At 42.3% G+C, this 20,612-nt stretch overlaps 1 protein-coding gene across 1 annotated transcript; it reads right to left on the bottom strand.

Annotated features, from left to right (window-relative positions):
* Positions 1-218: 218 nt before the first annotated feature.
* Positions 219-19,687, bottom strand: LOC134066423 (alpha-2-macroglobulin-like protein 1). Its single transcript, XM_062521767.1, has 35 exons — positions 19,538-19,687; positions 18,082-18,265; positions 17,325-17,484; positions 17,171-17,223; positions 16,316-16,336; positions 15,999-16,170; positions 15,779-15,863; positions 15,493-15,613; positions 14,901-15,024; positions 14,238-14,347; positions 13,523-13,687; positions 13,216-13,431; positions 12,792-13,004; positions 9,440-9,586; positions 8,277-8,423; positions 8,040-8,136; positions 7,804-7,903; positions 7,345-7,570; positions 6,643-6,769; positions 6,344-6,465; positions 6,121-6,172; positions 5,806-5,889; positions 5,532-5,708; positions 4,686-4,761; positions 3,783-3,939; positions 3,592-3,666; positions 3,243-3,393; positions 2,959-3,149; positions 2,635-2,850; positions 2,408-2,541; positions 1,778-1,868; positions 1,630-1,698; positions 955-1,060; positions 768-811; positions 219-424 (listed from the first exon to the last, which is right to left on the bottom strand). Exons 1-34 carry the CDS (start codon positions 19,609-19,611, stop codon positions 768-770), a joined length of 4,287 nt encoding a protein of 1,428 aa, XP_062377751.1. The 5' UTR covers positions 19,612-19,687; the 3' UTR covers positions 219-424.
* Positions 19,688-20,612: the final 925 nt, after the last annotated feature.

Genomic DNA, 20,612 nt, shown 5'->3' on the forward strand with positions numbered 1-20,612 from the left:
AAACTTGATCATTTTGTCAAGTCGAGACCAATGATGGGGTCCTCATTTTAGGTCTTCTGTAATGTCCCTGTCATTTTTAGTCCTAACTTGTTTTGTCGCATTAAGGTGTGTATGATACTGTAGAGACCAATCTCAGTGACAGCAGAGTCAAAAGTCTAATGAGGAGTTTCCATAGGGCATTTTATGCATGCATGCAAGTTTAGACACTTTAGAATATAGACAAGGATACAAGGATGTTTATTTGTCACATAATTACTAATGTAAGGAATGCAGTGAAATTGTCAGGTATTTCGCTTATTGTGCATATGGGGAAATTAATTCATTGAGGACATACTAATTCAATTTCATTATGTTGAAATCAGACAATGGCATCATAACAGTGCAATCTTCTTTTGTAGCACCCTGCCCCATCTTCAGACATCTCCTGAAACAACATTAAACAAAAATGGATCTGCATTGACTGCATGAAATATACCTAAATTCTGGAAAATGATTTACCAGGATACAAAATAATTTACAGGTGTTTAGATAACAAATATAAGAATATTAGGAAACATTGAATTAAAATGAAAGAACAAGTATAACCGGACCACCAGATCTGTCCTCAGTGGTACAGCCCCCTCTATCTGGGAAGTTTCAAAAGTTCTGTGCCCCATATGTTCTGTACACACATTCTTAAAAACAATTTGAAGCCCTGGCTTTCTATTGCCAGTGTCTCTTGGTGGGGCCTTGATGAAGTACCATGTGATTGAAATAGAATAGCCCACCTAGGCTACGCAGGGAGAGGAGTACTCAGTCTCAGCTTGGTCACCTGAAACGGAAAGATTCAGAGTGAATACATCTTGAGAAGCAAGGTTAGTCAAAGCAAAATAGACAGATAACAAAATGTTTCATAGGCTTCATTCCACGTCAGAGACAAGGATTTACATGTCAGGATAATGTTAGCAGACTCACTGGGTTGGTAGTAGTCATACACCTTGGCTAAGGCTGGTTTAAGTTTGCTCACTGGGTGGTCTCGTCTCAGGATTAATCCGTAGTACAAACGATTTCCCTTTGGAACCTGTTAAGAGCCAACAATGAGAAAACTCTTTAAGGTCAAGGGAGGCTTGAATCAGAACCAAATCCCTGACCCTGGGATTCAAAAACAGAGAGTAACCCATATCAGTGATCTGTAATTGGGGAAAAATATGGTTTCGTAATTCATAAAATCCACAAATGAAAGGCATCCTATGCAAATTATTTTACCCTAATAACGGCATTAAACTCGGCATGGTAACCCCCAACCTGGAGATTGAGAATCATGAATTGCTTTACATCAATTGTGCCGTAGCCTAATATATATATTAAATCATGTAATATTATCTTGACAGTACAATGTTCTTTATAAATTATCTTTGCCAGTTTGTAAACAATTCCACATGTGCTGTGTCCAGGCCGGGGGAAGGGTGCTAGGTAACCATGAGTAGCATTCATGCAGTTATGTAAAATACAAATACTCCTCATCTGCAGGGGAGTCCAGTAGCGAAAACGAAACTCTGAAACTGCATTGGATACCTTTAATATCTCACGATAAACAGTGACAAATATCTCACCTGTGACAAATGCACAGTGATGTGCTTTATATCTCACCTGTGACAGATACACAAGGATGTGGTCATCTTTCTTCTCGACTCGGTCCACAAATATGCTGTGCTGTAGCTGGAATAATAGACCTATCATTGGCACCATAACAGGATATTATTTAATAACTAATGCAGACTGAGGATGGGCAACTTACTCTTTCAACAGAATCAGAGTCAGGTATAAAACCAGATAACATTTTCACATCTATTATAGCCATGTTGGAGCTCTCCTGTGGCCCATAATACCTATGAAAGAAAGAGTGTAAAGAGTCAAAGTCTTTCCTGTAGGGGCAATATGCTATTACAGTTATGACATTACACACCAGTTGGGTTTACATGGGCATATTTACAGGGTATTAACATTTGACTTCAGAAAATGAAATGTGAGTGTGAGTTTCCCTCCACTGTGCTATGTGAAGTACAAATATACTCCTAAAGAATGACTCTTATGGACAAGTATGGAATCAAAATGCAAGATTGTCCCAGGACTGTTTAAAGGAAACATGTTATATAATTGCAAACAAATGTGAATTTATAGTAATAAACCTTTCTCTGTTATCTTTGGTTGCACTATACCTTAAGCAAATAGAGAGATAATCTACTGCCCCCTTTAGCAAACACATTATTTTAAGTGAATTTCTAACCAGGATTTCATATTTGGATGGACAGTATGTAAATTAAAATGATGAACCAGCTATTGTTTGGTCGACAAGTTGATGTAAAAAAATGCCTTCATTGTACAGTAAGGGAGGATGAGTTAGCTATACTCTTCATTGGTTACTTACTGGATTGTGATATTTAATTTGAGGGCCTGTCCATTGACCTTGTTGCACTCTGCCTCAGTAAGAGGCTTGGCTTGAATCATAATGCTCAAGATTGAGTTCTCAATGGGAGTGGGGATGTTGTAGAAAAGAGCCACCTGTTACAGAAGAGAGTGACATAAATACTACTAACATACTAACACTACTAGTAGTCATTTTGAAACACAGTAAATATGATCTTTCACACTGACCCCCAAAGAGACACACATGAAGCCCTTCACTTCAACGCTGTACTTCCCAGGAATGTCCTGCAGTGCTGACTCCTGGTACAGTAGTGTGTTGTGCTGGTTCACATCAAACTGGTGTTTGTCGCCACCTGCTGACTGCACTGTCACTGTGCTGGAGCCATGTGGGCTGAAGACCTTGGTGGCGTACAGAGCCAGAGCCTGCAGTGCCACCACTGTGTCCTGAGAGAATAGAAACCAGACCCTCAGTGTGGGCAAATAAAGCTGGAGGAAAGACCAGACACACTAGCACAACAGATGACATTTAAAAGGGAAATGTGTATGAAGCACCTGTGTGGAGGAGAAGCCTCCAAATGGATTTTGCTGCTTCACCAGCCAGCTGACAATCCTGGAAGCATAGCCTAAGTCAGCAGCAGTCAGTGTGGGTTTGGTGAGAACAGCTAAGAGCACATAAGAACTCGTCTCCACAGCCAGGGAATCAGCTCGCTCTGATGAGGACTGAGACCAGTGCAGCAGACTCCCTGTGAAGACATGAGCCACATGAGATAAAGGAAGCAGGTTCAAGTGTTGGTTCATGTGTGTCTGTTCAGGTACACTGTAAACATGTGTCCTACCACTAGAAGTTGCTTTACTGTCTAAGTGTTTCAGAAGTTGAGCTCGGATGTTCTCTTCTCCAGCGAGACTGAAGGTGTAGGCCAATAAAGCAGTGGTGTAGGTGTTGGAGAGGTCACTGATGGAGGACTTCAGAAATGTGAGGGGTTTTTCCTGGAATAACAGAACATTTTCTGATTTCTCCATGGGATGAACTGTAGTTATCTTTGTCTCTCTGATGTATGATAGTATAATAATAATAATAATAATAATAATAATAATAATAATAATAATAATAATAAAGTGATATATTCTTGCTCCTTGACAAGGTACCAGCATTTTTCTCAGTTAGCATGAACCTACGGTACATACCGTATCAGATATGTTCAGCTCAAGCAGTGATGCAGTGACGTAGGCAGTTATTGTAACAGTGTCGTTCACTCCACCCTATAGTATAATGACAAGCTCAAGCAATGAAGCATTTCACTGAAGCATTTATCAAAGTCCAAACTAAAAAAGTAAATACTGTGGTTGTGTTGTTCTAAAACACAATATATGTGCACCTTCATTCTGTTGTGGAAGAGTTTCCCTTGCATATGAAAAACACCATCTGGTTGAAGTCTGCTTTCAAGCCAAGTCTTTGCATTTGAAATAATTGTTGGATCAATGTAAATGAAGGACTTTGCTTTACCAAATGACCTCAACACAAATGAAGTCAGCCTGGAGAAGGAGAGCAGGAACACTGTTAGCCATTTGTGTGAAATCTGCTGTTATACTGTGCTCTTCTATGATCATTTAGCCTACTGTACATTACTGTAAATCATAGCACTGTGGAACATTTTAAACAAACAGTAGTGGAATAGTACCAGAACCGCTTTCCTGTATAGAGACGTTTTTTTTAACGGTAACAACATAAACTTTTTAGTTAGCCTAAATGTTTTCACTGTAGTCTGATGACTGCTGTAATTGGTTTTCTAAAACAATTCAAAGGTACAGTAGGCCTAATCATTATCATTGCAGCACGTATTACACACATATTCTTGTGATCTCTTGAAGTGTATTTTAAAGATGGATATAAACATAAGGAGCTATATACAAATGCATTATAAGATGTGGCCTATAGTTAATTCATTTATAATGCATTACAACATTATTCTGCATCGGCCATTTGATTGTTCGTGTGTTAGAAAATTGTGTGTGGTGTTTTGCAAAATGTCTTTAGAGATTAGAAGATTTAGTGTGTAGGCCTAAGCAGTTGGGGGGGGCTGTAATAGGGACTTTGATGAACAAGCTATCACAACTTGCAGCAGCTGTCCAGTAGAGTTTTTGGTCTATTTTTGGTTTATTTTGGTCAATTGCTTTTTGGTCCACACAAAATTACCCCTCAGCCTGTTCTGAGAGCTAAAGTCTCCCATCCGTTAGTCCATTAATGATTTGTCTCCTACTGTCTTTCATTAACAACTCACCATGTATTGCCTTCTCCAATACCAAATGCGCTGTAGGATCCATCATGGTGCTTGTAGTTCAGCTGCCTCTGGTATCCTGGTGGTTATAACGGGTTTACTGCACACCATCAAAACAACTTGAGATATGACACAGCACAAGAAGAGTTTAGACAGAGACGGCTTATAAAGTAAAGTAACTATACAATCTTTGGTTTAGTTAGACCTTCTAAATCTGTCTCCACTGTTCTTTTAAAGGAGCATTTTTTATGAGGCTCCTGGTTTTTGCCTTTTTCAGACCAGGAAGAGAGTATACTATGTGGAGAGCATTCACTCACCATCATTATCTAATTTTTGATGGAGGTGGCATTTAGAGGCTTTTGAATTCTTCATATTTCACCTTAAAGAGATATTCCACCATTTGGGGAATTAAGCTCATTTTCCACCTGCCCTCGAGCAAAAACTATTGATATTTACCTTTTTCCCGTTCATCCAGCTGTTCTGTAAGTCTGGTGATACAACTTTTAGCTCCAGCCTAGCATAGATCATTGAATCGGTTTAGACCATTAGCATCTCGCCTGCTAGCATCATGCTTAAAAGTGAAAATTAAAACATGGCTATTTAGGCTTATTTGACATGGAGCTACACTCTCATTCTGGTGTAATAATCAAGGAACATTGCGGACGTATCATGGGTGCAGTGGTATCACGCAGCACCTGAAAATAGTCCCCGTAGGTAGTTGTGCGTGATATCAATAAATATCAATAAATAAATAAATAAATATAAATATAAATTTCTCAAGGGGAGGTGGAAAATTAACTTTATTCCCCAAATGGTGGAATATCCCTTTAAGGGGAGTTAAGTTCTCACCGTTCTTGAGAAAATTGGTAGCTTTTTCCTTAATTTCTGCAGTGAGCTGGCCAGTGTTCTGTAGGTACTGCAGAATGTAGATATTTGGGGAGAGGATGGCCATATTCTGTTCCCCACAACCATAAGGCATCTTCAGGAGGCTTTCAATGTTCTTCAGAGCACGACCAAGGATGTCTCCTACAAGAAGAGCATACTTCAGAAAAAGATAATAAGATGTATCTTGATTATTGATTGAGTGGCATTATTACTCTCAGATTGAGATATGAAGATGTACCCAGCACAGACACTGAGGCTCTGGCGGATCCCCTCACTACATCTGCTGGGAGTTTTAACTCCACCTCCTCCATTAAAACGCCCTCTGTGGGAACAACACAAAACTCCAGACTCAAATTACACTTACAAGGAGAGTGACATTGATCAAATATTTCACCTCTGACAAAATGAAGAAATTGTACACATTAACATGAATATATGTAACAACAAACCCATACGATGATATAAGTATCTATACTAAATTACTCCATAATATTACAGCCATGGTTAAATGTTATGAAATTGAAAAGGGCTGTGGAGGGCAGGCCTCACTCACCCTTTGGACACAGAAGCCTGTTGAAACTCTCAGTCTTCTCAGAGCCCTCTGCCTTTAGTGACCACAGTTACAGATGGGTTATTGATATATCAATGTAGGGTAGCCTACATCACAGTCACACACGCAGACACAGACACACACACAGACATACAAGCACGCACACACGCACACGCACACACACACACACACACACACACACACACACACACACACACAAACTTACCTTAACCAGGAGTTGGCGAGTGACTGTGTCAATGTGACCTCTCTCTGGTACGGTTACTAGCTGATTGTCACATAGAGTCTGAGATTGGTCGGCCTCTGCACTCACTGTCACATTCATCACACCTGTCGTGGCATTTTCACACACACACGCACGCACGCACGCACGCACGCACGCACGCACGCACGCACGCACGCACGCACACATACACACACCCCAATGCATTAGTAAACACCATACAGACACAGACATATCACTTCTCCTTACTGTGAAGACAGGCCTCGCACAGTGCAGAAACTCACCAAGCACAGAGGGCACCAGTGTCCATTTGAAGGTCTTCCTCCCATTTGCACACAGACAGGAGGAGTACTGACCATCAGAGGAGGGGGTCAGAGTGAAGTCTGATGAAGGGGCTGGAGTCACTGTGACCTACAGTATCAGAGAGGAGCTTGTGTTTAGCACACACTCAAAATATGTATACAGAGAGGGGCTCATGTTTAACACAAACTCACAGCTACAGAAAGCGCTTATGTGTGAAGCAGCTAAGTGTACAACTTTTTCTGGTTTGCAACATTCAAGAATGACAATAGCAACAGAATTTGAGTAACCTGATTACAGGTTACTCAAAGCCAATCAAAGCCAATCAAAGCCAATCAGCTAGTGCTCTAGTCCATCTATCTGGTTAAACCATTTTGTACGTCAAATGGCACCGTATCAAATACAATGCAAGTTAAAGGAGGAGACACAAACACAATGAAGACAACTCCAATCCTACAAAATGCTAAAAAGCATACACCTTCAACACACACCCAAAGCCACAGCGCGAACACTGCCGGGTAGACTTGCAATTGTCTTGCTCCATTGCCCCAAGGTGGGAGTCCATTACGCCAAACAACCCTCATCTGCACATGGGCTATAGCATTTAAGCAATTCGAGAGAGGGGACAACCCCTCATGTGTAGATCTCAGTTACTACCAACATACAGAATTTGGTGTAGATATTACCATTATGCACTTGAGCAGGTAGTTGAAAACTGTTGCTTTGAGCTCAAAGGTCTCTCCACGGATGATGGAGTACGGCAGGGAGAGCTCCAGGAAGAAGGGCTGGAAAACTGTGAGCTGAGCTGGTGGGGCCAGACCAAAGCCCTGAGGGGACAGGCAGAAGGCCTCAGTCTCCCAGGTGGTGATGGTGTCAGGGACAGTGAGAGGAACTTGTGCTTCTCCAGATTCCCTTGAAGACAGTTCACAGGTCAGAAGAGTGCCATAGCAACAACAACAAGGACTAATTAGAGCCAAACCTTCCTGTAGATAACTTCCTGTACATATTTTCATAGCTTGAGCTTTTTGTGTGAGTACATTTTGTGTTATTTGTGTCACATAAGTCACAACTATTAAAGAATACGGTTAAATGATTGTTTATTTGGCAAAAACTCTTTACGTGATGCAGGTTTTATGCCCTCTTACCCGACTTCTGTAAGCTCCCAGATCCATGTTTCAGGGAAGAAGGAACGAACAGTCTCAGGGGAAGCAGGGGATAATACTGAGCCCGCCATTTGCTTAGGCCCTACGAGAGTGATTAAGTCACACCCCTCAGTCCTCTGAACAAACCCCATAAGACTTATCAATGAAACTGGAACTTGTATGAATATAATGAGTATGAAGTGAATGTGACAAGACTAAATGTGCATTGTCATACTGACCATATGAATCGTGCAGTAATGTGTATTGGTAGCCCCTGTAGACAATACAGGAAGGTGTGCGGACATGTAGGTCTGTTGCCACCTTCAGTCCTAATCTCTGCCGGAAACAAGGGCAACAGATGAATATTCTTAAAGTCAGATGGCAATTATAGCTGAAGTAAACATGTAAATACTCTGAGGAAATAACATGTTTAAGGGTACAATATCCACACCATACACAGAGTATGTACAAATCACCTCAAACACATTGAGTGCATCATTTGTGATGTGACTGGTTTGCATGGGCACTGAGAATCGGCGAGATCTCAGGCGAAAGCAGTCAAAATGATCTCGGACTTGAGAGGGAATGCCACCGAAGTGCCTCCATGCCGTGGAGTGGAATATCTGTATTGAAACATAAACACACAAAACTAGTCAAGTTAACATGCTGTGGACGGCATACACTGCCAAGAGAGGAATCTTATGAAATAGATGGATGATAAGCCTGCCCATAATGCTCAGGAGAGGAGACAACAACAACATAACTAGAAAATGTAATTCCATGGAAGGAATTACCATTGCATATAAATGCAAAAAAGGTTGCTGACTGTGTAAAACATTGTATTAGGCCTATAGTTAAAAAGACAACTAGGCTACACAGACGAATAGATAAATAACAATAACCCAATTACAATTCCACTGAAAGTACTTGGAAAGTCACATTTAAAAAGTGATTAATGAAAATGCATCAGAATTGTGGTTATAGGAAAAAAGCTCTTCATTTATTAGAATTTAAAAGACTGAAATGAAGTTGCCAACTTCAAACGAGTTGCAAGAGCTGACACTTTAGTAGCCTACAGTGAAACGACTGGTAGGATACAGTAGCAGCAATTCTAACCAACTTGCCCTAAGACAAAGGATACCTTGATGTAATATATCTATATGTCATGAAATGTAAATTTATTCATGTCTGGTATCATTATGATAGTCTTAGTGTAAGGATTGTCATGATTCCAGTGTAAGAATGTTTGGAATATTCTATAAGTGATGTTTCTGACATACAGTATATGATATCCCTCCACATGTAAATCTAATCAAAGTGAGAAGGTGTGTCTAGGTGTGACTAGGTGTGAGTGTGTGTGACTGAAGCCATCTAAGTGAACCTTGCCTTGTTTTTGGCACCCTATTCCCTTTGTTAGTATTCATACAATTGTGATGAAATAGCAGTGTTGGTCAGAATGAGAGATTGACTTTTGTAGAAGGAGGACATGCTGAGGCCATGGTCTTTGGTCCAATCCAAAGACCATGGCCTCCTTAGACTAAAGATAATTTTCACCCTCTCTGCTTGTAAGAATAAAACCTGATTCCTAAGTTTTCTTCAGTTTGCCCGTCTAAATGAATACGTAGAAATATAGAATTACCAACAAATCCAAGGCTGAGCCTTTCTCCATGATTAAGATGCTCTGATCCACAGCGCTGAGGCCACACAGTGAACCAGGTGGAGCTGACAGCAGCAGGGAGCTCTTCTCTCCAGGAACCGCTTCAGGGGGGGAGAACTGCACTGATACCTGTGTAGGCACATTTTCAAAGCTCTTTGTCATTTTTTCAAAACTCTACACACAAGTCCAACTATTGCTCACACAAAATCCAAAGTGCCTCAAATCTCCAGCAAAATGAAACACAGCAATCAACATGGGCCTATTACAAACACAAGCATTCAAAGAAAATTGTGTGTGTGTGTGATCTGGATTACGTTATCAGATTACAAAAATCAAGTAACTATAGTCTAACAGGTTACAATACACAAATGTGCAATCAGATAACATTGTTGGGGATTACCTGATAACATTTTATTATGCAAACAATTTTTATGATAGCATAGCAAGTGTTTTAATTTGACAAGCAGCCCATTTGTTTGTTCACTAGATGTCATTATCATCCAATTGCCTGTAGTTTCTTTACAAGAAAAAGGTTCATATCAAAACCCAAGATGGATGAAACAAATGTTAAACGAATAGTGACAAAATATTGGGGCATTTGATCTCACTGGCGGACCAAAACGCCAGCAAACTACCCGGTCAGTTCAGTGCTTAGCAACATCGCCACAACTTTAAATTAAAGACAGTGGAAAATAGAATATCGTGTACATGTATATCATGTACATATTGTACTGTATTGTGCACAAGTGATCCTAAAGTACATTACATTTTTGGGTAATCCAACGTTACTGATTACAAAATGTGCCATGTAATCTAGTCAGTAATGGATTACAAAGTAATCAGACCCAACCCTACCTATGGGCCATTTTAACTGTGGAAACAAACATCCCTATAAGCATTCCTAAGCCGTTTCTGAAGGTACAGAAAAAAAACACTGAATTAATGGTACTTTTTGTAAATTTCAAGTATCTGCATTGGTTCTGAACATTTCAACCAGAAATCCTCTATGACCAGATTGAAAGGGTCTATACCAACATTACAGTATGTATAGAGAGCATATCTATAGGCATACTAAGGCAGTGATTGGATGGTGTTCAATAAAGTAATGAGTGTTTACACATGTGAGGAGAGAAAGTGAAGCACTGGTGAATAAGTGTGCCATTTTGATAGGTTGTGTTTGAAAAATGAAATTAACTTCCTGTTAGATTTTTGTAGTTAGGCTATAGAGCAATTCCGCACATGATTAATTACACACCTGTGGGTGTGACGTGAATCGATGGCTACGTAACTTCTACCCGGTCGTCACTGGTCTAGCTGTCCTTCAAGCAGCCCATCAAGACGTGTCTGGTTTGAGACGAGGGCTGCTCAGTTTATATTCCCCTCTTTATTATACTCTTCCCTTAGGTACTTTCTTTGAGTGGAGTAGGCTACTGACATGGGGACTGTTATCTGTGCCGGTGTTTAAAGAGTCACTGCACCCTAAAATATGTTTTTTGAGCTGTTGATTGATTGAAAATACTCATAAGTGGTGAACTGTACTATTACCAGGGTTAATATTGACAAAAATCGTGTTTCTCGACAAAAGTGACATTTCGTCTGATTTTGTATTGAAGGTATTGCTCTCTGCGCATTCTACAGGTTGAAACATGCCATGGCATGTTGGTCCAAAATGCTATTGGAATGCTGACGAAGTCCTGTACTTCTCGTCCAACACTACGTCACCGGGTCGTTACAAATTAGGAATGAAACGCCCCAACACCTGCTGCCCTGATTAGCCTACCTGTGATAAGCCATGTCTGCAGCACTCATTCCCAGATTGACACAAAATCACCATGGTTGATTGGTTGCAGCAGTGCTGCACTCCCTCTCCAAATTTCAGAACGTCTCGCCCATTTTGAAAGCCTTTTTCAGAAATGTGAAGTGGGTGGAGTTATGGGGTGAAGTGAGTCTTTAAAGGGTCACTGCACCCTAAAATAGGTTTTTTTAGCTGCTGATTGATTGAAAATACTTATAAGTGGTGAACTGTACTATTACCAGGGTTAATATTGACAAAAATCGTGTTTCTCGACAAAAGTAACATTTCGTCTGATTTTGTATTGGAGATATTGCTCTCTCGCGCATACTACCGTTTGAAAACATGCCATGGCATGTTGGTCCAAAATACTATTGGAATGCTGACGTTGTCCTGCACTTCTAGTCCGACACTACGTCACCGGGTCGTTACAAGTTAGGACTGAAACGCCCCAACACCTGCTGCCCTGATTAGCCTACCTGTGATAAGCCATGTCTGCAGCACTCATTCCCAGATTGACACGAAATCACCATGGTTGATTGGTTGCAGCAGTGCTGCACTCTCTCTCCAAATTTCAGAACGTCTCGCCCATTTTCAAAGCCGTTTTCAGAAATGTGAAGTGGGTGGAGTTATGGGGTGAAGTGACTCTTTAAACTACATAAGAGGCGTGATCAATGGGCATCGTTCGAACAAAGATCATTAAGGGCGGAGCAAGATACTTCATGAGAAGCCACTTCCTGGAACCCGAATCGCAAGAGGGAGGGGGGCAAAATCCCCCTTTATGCAGAGCTGTTCCGCCTCTTTTCCATTGAAGTCTATGGACATGACATGCATGACACACCCCCTTTATGCAGAGGAAGTGATCTCCGTTTTGCGCCCATAGACATGAATTACGACGACGTATCTTGCTCCGCCTTAAGGATCTTTGGTTCGAATGACTCTGCATGCTTGGATAGTCCTTCAACCAATCAGACCAACGATGGAGTGCGTCTTTTGGATAAGCTAGTATCTGATTGGAGCCAAAGATTCTGGCAGGGAACAGAGGAGATATATAGATGTGCAGGTTTCCAGCCTGAGCTGCCGGGCGGAAGTTCGGGCAGGGTTCACCCAGCCTATGAGTTATGGTGTTTGAAAGACCTGTTTAGAAAATTGTGTGACAAGCAAAGACTTCGTTAGCAAAAACTGTTTACTTGTCACCCCATTCTGACTGCAGAGTTTTACTTTGACATAAATGTGAGCTGTTTATCTCCAAGGCCAAGGGTTATGTCTTATTTTTTGGTTTGATTGTGAGTTTTGACATAAAGAGAAGTGTGTAAGCAACTGGTAAAAAAAAAATCCAAAAACAATGTGTGCGTGTTTGAGATATGTGTCATTGTAAATGAAAATGTGAGTTAATGTAGTTTGTCACTGTGGTGGTTGGCTGATAGGGTGTATGAATGCATACTGTATGTGGTTTGATGATCTGTGGCTTATTGAGAAATGTCACATGTTGGGATCAGTTTCACTGCTGCTGGAAATCAAAGCATAGTACTTTCGTCTTACCTTGCTTCTGAAGCACTTTTCCGTTTGAAATCGCCGGCTTTCTGCCAAGACCATCTCACTGGGAAAGACACAGTAGACCAGAATGTCCATGGAATAAGCCATCTCAGGTGTGACAGGCAGTGCAAAGGACACCTTGCCTTCAACTACAGTTTGAGTGATCTTTATTGGAGCCTTCACAAACCCATGGTGAACAATCTCACCATTGGATAAAACCTGCAACACGCCAAAAACAACTCAGCGTCCTGTGTTGACAATTTTAAATGGCTTATCTGAAGAGCTGAGGATGAAGTAAGAAATGTTCTTTTTTTAAATGCACTCTTTCTGATGGGATCAAAGTCCCTGACAGACAGACAGACAGACAGACAGACAGACACACACACACACACACACACACACACACACACACACACACACACACACACACCTGGTAAATGATGTCCACAGTGTCTGTGGTGAAGGTCTCTCCAGTGAAGATGTAGCTAATGCTAATGGTTGCATCTGTGTGGCACTTCAGAGGTTCGTCTGGGCCCGTGATGTCTAGAGAGCTGTGCCGAGAGCTGAGATCACTAATCACAAACATTTCTGCGTCATAGAACTGGACTCCAGTCTCATAGTATGCTGGTGTGTGTGAGACCCTTGCCTGCAAATCAGGGACATCGTATGAATGTTCATTTGTTCAATGTCGCAGGGTATCAAAGGATCAGCTCTGCTGAGGTCAGTGAGGGTCTTACCGATAGGAAGATGTCGCCTTTATGGAGAGCAGTGGTGTGGACAGAGAAACTGGCCAGTCCATCAGAGTCAGTGGTCAGGCTCATCAGGGGCTCTTCGCGTACATTTGTGTATAGAGAGACTGCCTTATACGCAACACCTGTTCCATTGAAATGCCTCATTCTGATCTGTAGATGCAGAGCAGAGAGGACAGAGCCAGGCTGAATCCCAAAGTGAGCCCTGAGGACTAAGGGCTAAAGACTCACAGGCAAATTCATCTTAGGTGCTAAGTGAGTGAGTGTGTGAGGCCTTATGGGCTCAGACAGGATTGGGACATCACTTCATGAGATCACATGAACCTTGGCGATGTTTAATAATAAAGACGTTGCTGACATTTGCACCATGCACGTGTGTCGTGCTGTTGTTTACCTTTGTAATTTCTGGATTTTCCTATGATCTCCGCGGTAAACATCACAACACTCTGAATTGTGGGTATTTCCCTTAGATGAAGTCTGCACCGATGCAGACTCATAGAAAGGGCATGGTAAGTGTGTACTCAATCCCTCATGCCCGTTGAAATTCGACATTGGGACAGCCCGAAGCCCTTACAAATTTTGTGAGAACGCGCACCAAAGTCTGTGAGTCTGTGAGTCCGGACATTGGGATTGGGCTCAAGAGGGTGGCATGCAAATTAGCAGGCAGGGAAAATCATAGAATAAGTTCAAGTCTAGACCATACCTTTCCCTCGACAACTGATCCATATTCATATACGTTTGGGGTCTCTTCAAATGTTATGTTTCCAAGGGAGTAGGAAATCACGATTCTTGCAGTCTCGGACTTGCTCACCTCTGAAAATGGTAAAAATAATGATTTACATTGATTAACATAACAGACATTTACAGACTTACATATCTCAATTATATCACAAGGGCCACCATTATCCCTGGAGCAACTTGGAGTTGCCCTGCCATGTGTCATGGTCAAGGGCATAACAGTGGAAGCCGGGAATTGAACCCACAACTTTCCTGGCTACACTGCAGGCTAGCCTATAGCTCCTAATGACCACTAGGCTACCATCGTCCTAACAACAACAACAGCAACAACAAAAAAATCTAACATCAGTAAAGTCCATATCATGACCCTTATGTGTGGATTTGCTATTCTATCATGGCTGTTTTCTTTGTGTGTGTGTGCGTGTGCGTGCGTGTGTGTGTGCGTGTGTGTGTGCGTGTGTGTGTGTGTGTGTGCGTGTGCGTGTGCGTGTGCGTGTGTGCGTGTGTGCGTGCGTGTGCGTGTGCGTGTGCGTGTGCGTGTGTGTGCGTTTGTGTGCGTGTGTGTCTGGATGCTGTTCTATGAATTGGCATCAGGCAATAAAAGATGCTTTTTCTCCTCATTACTCACCGGTTTCCTCCTCAGTGACTGTGGCATTGAAATCAAGGGCACTTTCTAGCTTTCTATCAAAATCACGGTCAGTAAAAAAAAATGTCATGTTGAACACATGAGAAGCACAGCCTGAGCCACCCATCTGTGGGAATGAAAAGAGGCTAGTTAAATAGAGCCCTCTACAGACGTCAGACTGATTAAGGGCTCGACACAGCCATCACCATGCACACCAGTGTGATGTCAAAATGATGTTGATGCCTCTGGTATGTGGTGAATTTTTAACCATATTCAACAGGTCATGAGAGTTTGTTTGCACGCATTCACGTACGCAAGCACGCACGCACGCACGCACGCACGCACGAACGCATGCACGCACTTGCAAGCAGGATGGACTAGCTAGTCATGATAAGACATGCTCAGAGTGTGTCAGAAAACTTGATCACAATGATATTGGAAACTTTATTTTCAGGTAAAAAAAAAAAAGCATGTATCAGTATGACAATGTAGAGTAGGCAGGAAGTGAGTGAAGTGAAGTGTGGAGTGGGTTCTGGAGACTACATCAGGTGGGATTCGAACCTGGGTCCCCATGGACACTGGACCAGAGACCTACCTCCACGGAAGCATTGAGGCACAGAGGACTGAGGGTTTCACTGTGTCTCAGCATCCAGGATTTCACATTACGACACAAAACCATCGACACCAATCCTGGGACGGGCTGCCCATAAGTGTATCTGAAAACAGAGCTTTGCTTTAGAATTGGGTTTAGAACTCCAAATAATTCATTTTGTATGTGTACATGAATGTGTGTGTGTGTGTGTGTGTGTGTGTGTCAGTGTGTGTGTGTGTCTATGTGTGACAAAAGGGAACTTCAACTGAGTGTGTGTGAAGAGACTCACTTTCCGCACACCTTTAGCTCGAGGACATCTGAGCCAACACTGACCGTAGAGGGATGGTCTGTTGTGACCTCAAACTTAGGCAGCACTAAAACAGAGGATATTTAAGATGTGTACAAATAACATAGTACCAAATTTCTTCACAGTAAACAGCTGAGTTGTCACCTAGGTTGTCAGACATGCTGTATTTCTTCATGTTAAAGAGCTGGGCTATTGGACATACCGTATTTCTTCACTTTAAAGCCCTCAGCCGCCGTGGCATGGTTCTGATTGGTGTAAACTGACAACAAGTAGTGCCCCTCCCGTGCCTCTGAGCTCAAGGTATGGGAGAGAGCCAGGATCCGGCCCTGTGACGAGTAGTTCAGCCACTGGCCAATCCTGTTCCCCCCACTATCCTGTTTAAACAGGACAAGAGGTGAATCAGTGAGACTCAAAACACAAACATGCTGGAGGCTCTTACATGTTTATATTGCAGTGGATGATCAAAAAAAACACTTCTGATATACAACGATATGCTCATACAATAATAGATAGTGTTACCTTAAGTTCCACAACTGGATACTGCAAAAGTAGGACAAAGAGATGTTATAAGAACAGTTGTGAATGAAGTATAATCAAATATACCGTATTGCAGATTATGTGTAGTAACAGGGCATGAAATCATAAAAGTTCATGTGTTATAGCCCTCCTCTGGTATGTTTTTAAGAGGTTTGAATCACCAGACCCGCTAGCCTGGCTATCACCAGACCAAGCTCAAACTTTTGAGATTGAACATTAGTCAGGGGAGTCTGCGCTGTACTATTGATACTGCACAAAAGGCTTGATCAATGGGCATAGTCCTTCAACCAATCAGACCAACGATCCAGGCGCACCTGGTGGATAAGCCAGTTTGTGATTGGTTCCAGCAAAAGTGGAAAATCAGCAAGAGAGATAAACATGCAGGTTTCCAGCCGGAGTTGCAGGGCAAAAGCCAATCTCCTGCCCTGATGAAGGCCAATATGGGCGTAACACGTAGGCCCATGTGCTTTTAAATACCCAGTGCTTGCCATGAACCATTAAAGGCTTTTTACATTTCTAAAAATCTCGGAGTGCCTCTGCTAACCCTTTTTTCCTTTGGATTCCGGCAGATCGGGCTGGGTTTACCTAGTCTACAGCTCCACACGATTGTGGGCTACTCCAATAGTTGCTGACTGGGGAACAGATTTGGGTTGGCTCTTGGTTTGACTTGGGATCCAGTGCTTGGGCTGAGTTAATCAACACACAGCACCTGCAGTCAGGTTCTTAATGTGACAAAGTCCATGAGGCCTAGTGTTGACATTTGGAGTGAGACAACTTCTGGTTAGATTCAGTTTGCATTGGATTGTCATATGCTTTTGGGAGATCTCTTTGCCTTACCTCTCCATTAACAGCAATAAACTTTGCGTCCAATGAAAACACTCTGAAAAGGACTGCAGAAGATGACAAAGTTATAATCAGATCTGTTAAGACATGTGTGGGGCTGTGTGGGGCCCATTGCTTCATAGTCATAATCTGTTTCATCTCCACATACCTGTTTGGCCAGGTGTGTATATAGGTTTATCTGTCCGAATGAAGGTGTTGGGAGCAGGACTGGGGTTGAACATGACTTTTCTTTCTTCTGTCAGATTAAAAGTTTGACCCTTGACCTCTACCCGGATCTTCTGGATGGACATTGTCATCACCACAGGAGCCTGAAGGGGAACATGAAAACATCCTATTGTACCCAAACTCTTTCATCAGGACAGAAGTCTACAGGGGAAAGTTAAAACATCTCCTGCTATTTTGTTCAAACTCTTTCGTCAGCTCAAGAGCCAAGGAGAAAAGGAAAACATCTCCTGATGATTCCTGAATCGAGCCCAGGTCGCCAGCGTGTGGCGCAGGTGCCCCAGCCAAATGCGCTACAGCTCCCCAAGCCTCCCCATTTTGCCATCTCGCACCAAGCTTGGCACAATAAGTACGATGTATTCACAACAATACCACATGATTGGCATGATGTTCACATGTAGAGTTTTGGTGGCGGAAGGAGCAGGATATGTGTAGACAACTGCCATGACACTGCCATTACAAATTAACGCCATACATTTCTATGGTGCATTCTTTGAGTGCTGAGAAAGTCTCTGGTCCCATGAGCACAGTGTCCAGGTGCCTGGCCTAGTTGATGTTAATGATGCCTTGATTGGCAGGGTAAAACATCTCCCTGTTTCTGTCTTTCCTATAGACTGAGCTGTTCCAGAGGAAGTTAGTTTACACAGTTGTGAAACAGGCTCATTCCTCAGAGAACGGCTGACCTGAAACTGGAAGCAGCGGTGGAATTCGGCATCTGCTGGCTCCTGAAGCAGCAGTGTGTTGTTGTCCTCATGCTTCAGGTAGATGGACATGACAGTGGGCTCAGCTGAGGGCTTTAAAAAGCTCACACACACTTTAGCCCGTGAGCCAGAATTGATGGATGCAGGGAACGTCACAAGGAAAGACCTGTGGAAAGATGCACAGTGACTCGCTATAGATGTAGCCTACCCACTCACTGGTGAACTATGTCATGAATAAGGCAGTGCATGACTGAAGTAAGAAAAGTTCAATTCAAGCAGACAACAAACAGGCAGTTTAAGGATTGCAAAACGTGGTAAGACATATAGCTAACAACAGTTCAAGACTATACGGCCGGAGGTTAGCATGACCATACCACTCAAGGTGGCAGCCTGACTGGCCTCCTGAGGTGCGTGTTTGCTATGAATTTAAAGAGACCCTATGCAACTTTCTGCAGGAGACGATCGCTCCTTGTTTACATCTGGAAGTCTGAGGCGAAGAACCACGCTTGCAATTTATATATTTAAATATAGCCTATACATGTATAAATATACACGCTAAAGCTGTCGGGGAAGCTCTGCAGAGAAAATGCAAGCATAAAACAATTTGGTTGCCCAGGTTTTGGTGTGATCAAAGACTGGGATTGTGATTAAAGCAATAATGAAATACAGTATTTCTACTACCTGAGAATAGCCTCATATTATGTTGTGTCTATGCAGTGGTCCTCAAAGTGCGGGGCGGGCCCCACTAGTGGGGAATAAAAGAGTAATCTATCGTCTCAGACTTCCAGATGTAAACAAGGAGCGATCGTCTCCTGCAGAAAGTTGCATACAACTGTAGGGTCTCTTTAATAATGCCTTTCTTTTTTGACAGTGAAGATCATAGATTCAAAACAAAACAGCCAACATATAAATTAAAACTAGATGTACCGCATGGCGGTACAAATATGAGCACCGCTCAGTTCGGCACATTCTCTCAACAAAATGACGCTTGTCAACTTGTCGGTACAGTATCTCCTATTTGTGCAATTTATATGCATTTATCTTGCATATCTTATCTTGCAGCTCTTATGTATAGTGTATGCATGCGTGAATTTGCTTTTAGGTCCAAGAGTGTGTGTGCGCATGTTTTTTTTTTTTTTGTCATTTGGGACCCTACAAAGGTACCGCCGGCCTCCTTGTGAGAGACTAGGCATACCGGGGTAAAGAGTATAATCAGAATGAAATCATTATTAATTTGCATGCATTTAACCCCACACTGTGTGTGTGCGTGTTTGTGTGAACATGTAGGGCTGTGCATTGTAACTAGATGTCGGCTGCTAGATGGTGTGTGTGTGTGTGTGTGTGTGTGTGTGTGTGTGTACATAGCTTCACTGGCGCTGGGTTAGTTATGGTCTCTCTCTCTCTCTCTCTCTCTGTGTGTGCAGCCAGCTTCACTTACGGCCTTGGTGCTGGGTAAGCGTAACCCACGGTAGCCAGCAGTCCAAGGGCAGTGTAGATCCTCCAGAGGGACATTCTTCTGTGTCTCCAGGAGCTCGGACACAAGACTCTCTCGGCTGCTCTAACGATCACCACTGACACTAGAAAAATCCCTTACCCCCGATGCCCTTTCCCGTTAGCCACCTAAATCATTAACTTTGGGACAATATTGTCTTTCCACATTTGGCGCTGATGTCAATACGATCTATAACATACCAGTCTAAACCCCGGAGTGACAGGACTCAGAGGTAGGCCTAAATATGAAATATAATGGCTGACCTTGCACTTCCACCCTCATTCTTTGAAAAAACATTTCCCGTTTAAGAGGGCCAGAACCTTACACGGTTCAATTAAATGTTATTCCTAATGTCAGTTATTTCATTCTAATGGAGCCAGATTCCACCACTTTTTTTTTTTAATCTGAAAACATTTGACTTAATATCTGAACATTTTGACTTACGTAGTAATTCAGAGTGTTAGCTTAGTTGGACTTTTTCATGGATACCTAGCCTACCTCAGTGAGCTTGGAACAACACACACAATCCAGTGTGCACATTGTAAGACCAGCAAGCTGCATACCTGAAGCAGTGGAAAGGTCTCCCATTGACAAAAGTTTTTTGTAATGAACAACACCACTGTTTATAGCCTACATATTGTGAACTAGAAAGTTACTGTTTTCAGCTGCCATTTGGGGCCGATTTCACTAAATAGACTGTGACTATAACTTAGACTAAGGGTATAGTCAGACTTAGCATAGACGTCTAAATAATAGTGTTGTACAAAGCAGCACTAAATGAAATCTTAACTTTTGTGAAACTGGCTTACTTACATTAGACTGGTCTATAAAGAAACTTAAGACCTATCTTAACCCATAGACCAGTCTAAACTATAGTGAAACCGGCCCCTGGTGTCAGTTCTCGTCACTTCGCCTATAGACTCGGTAAACCCAGCCCGATCTGCTGGCAGTTGGATTTTGCCTTACAGTAGTTCAAGCTGGAAACCTGCACATTTTTTCTCTTCCGTTACAAATTTGCAAG

Source organism: Sardina pilchardus, chromosome 19 (genome assembly GCF_963854185.1).
Source record: "Sardina pilchardus chromosome 19, fSarPil1.1, whole genome shotgun sequence".
NCBI lineage: Eukaryota > Metazoa > Chordata > Actinopteri > Clupeiformes > Clupeidae > Sardina > Sardina pilchardus.

Excerpts from the sequence above, each read along its gene's own strand:
- LOC134066423 (XM_062521767.1), bottom strand. The coding sequence starts at position 19,611 with ATGTCCCTCTGGAGGATCTACACTGCCCTTGGACTGCTGGCTACCGTG. Across the intron at positions 16,171-16,315 it reads ATCCAGTTGTGGAACTTAAG|GATAGTGGGGGGAACAGGAT; the intron begins GTAACACTATCT and ends CTGTTTAAACAG. Across the intron at positions 7,904-8,039 it reads ATTACTGCACGATTCATATG|GGCCTAAGCAAATGGCGGGC; the intron begins GTCAGTATGACA and ends TCACTCTCGTAG.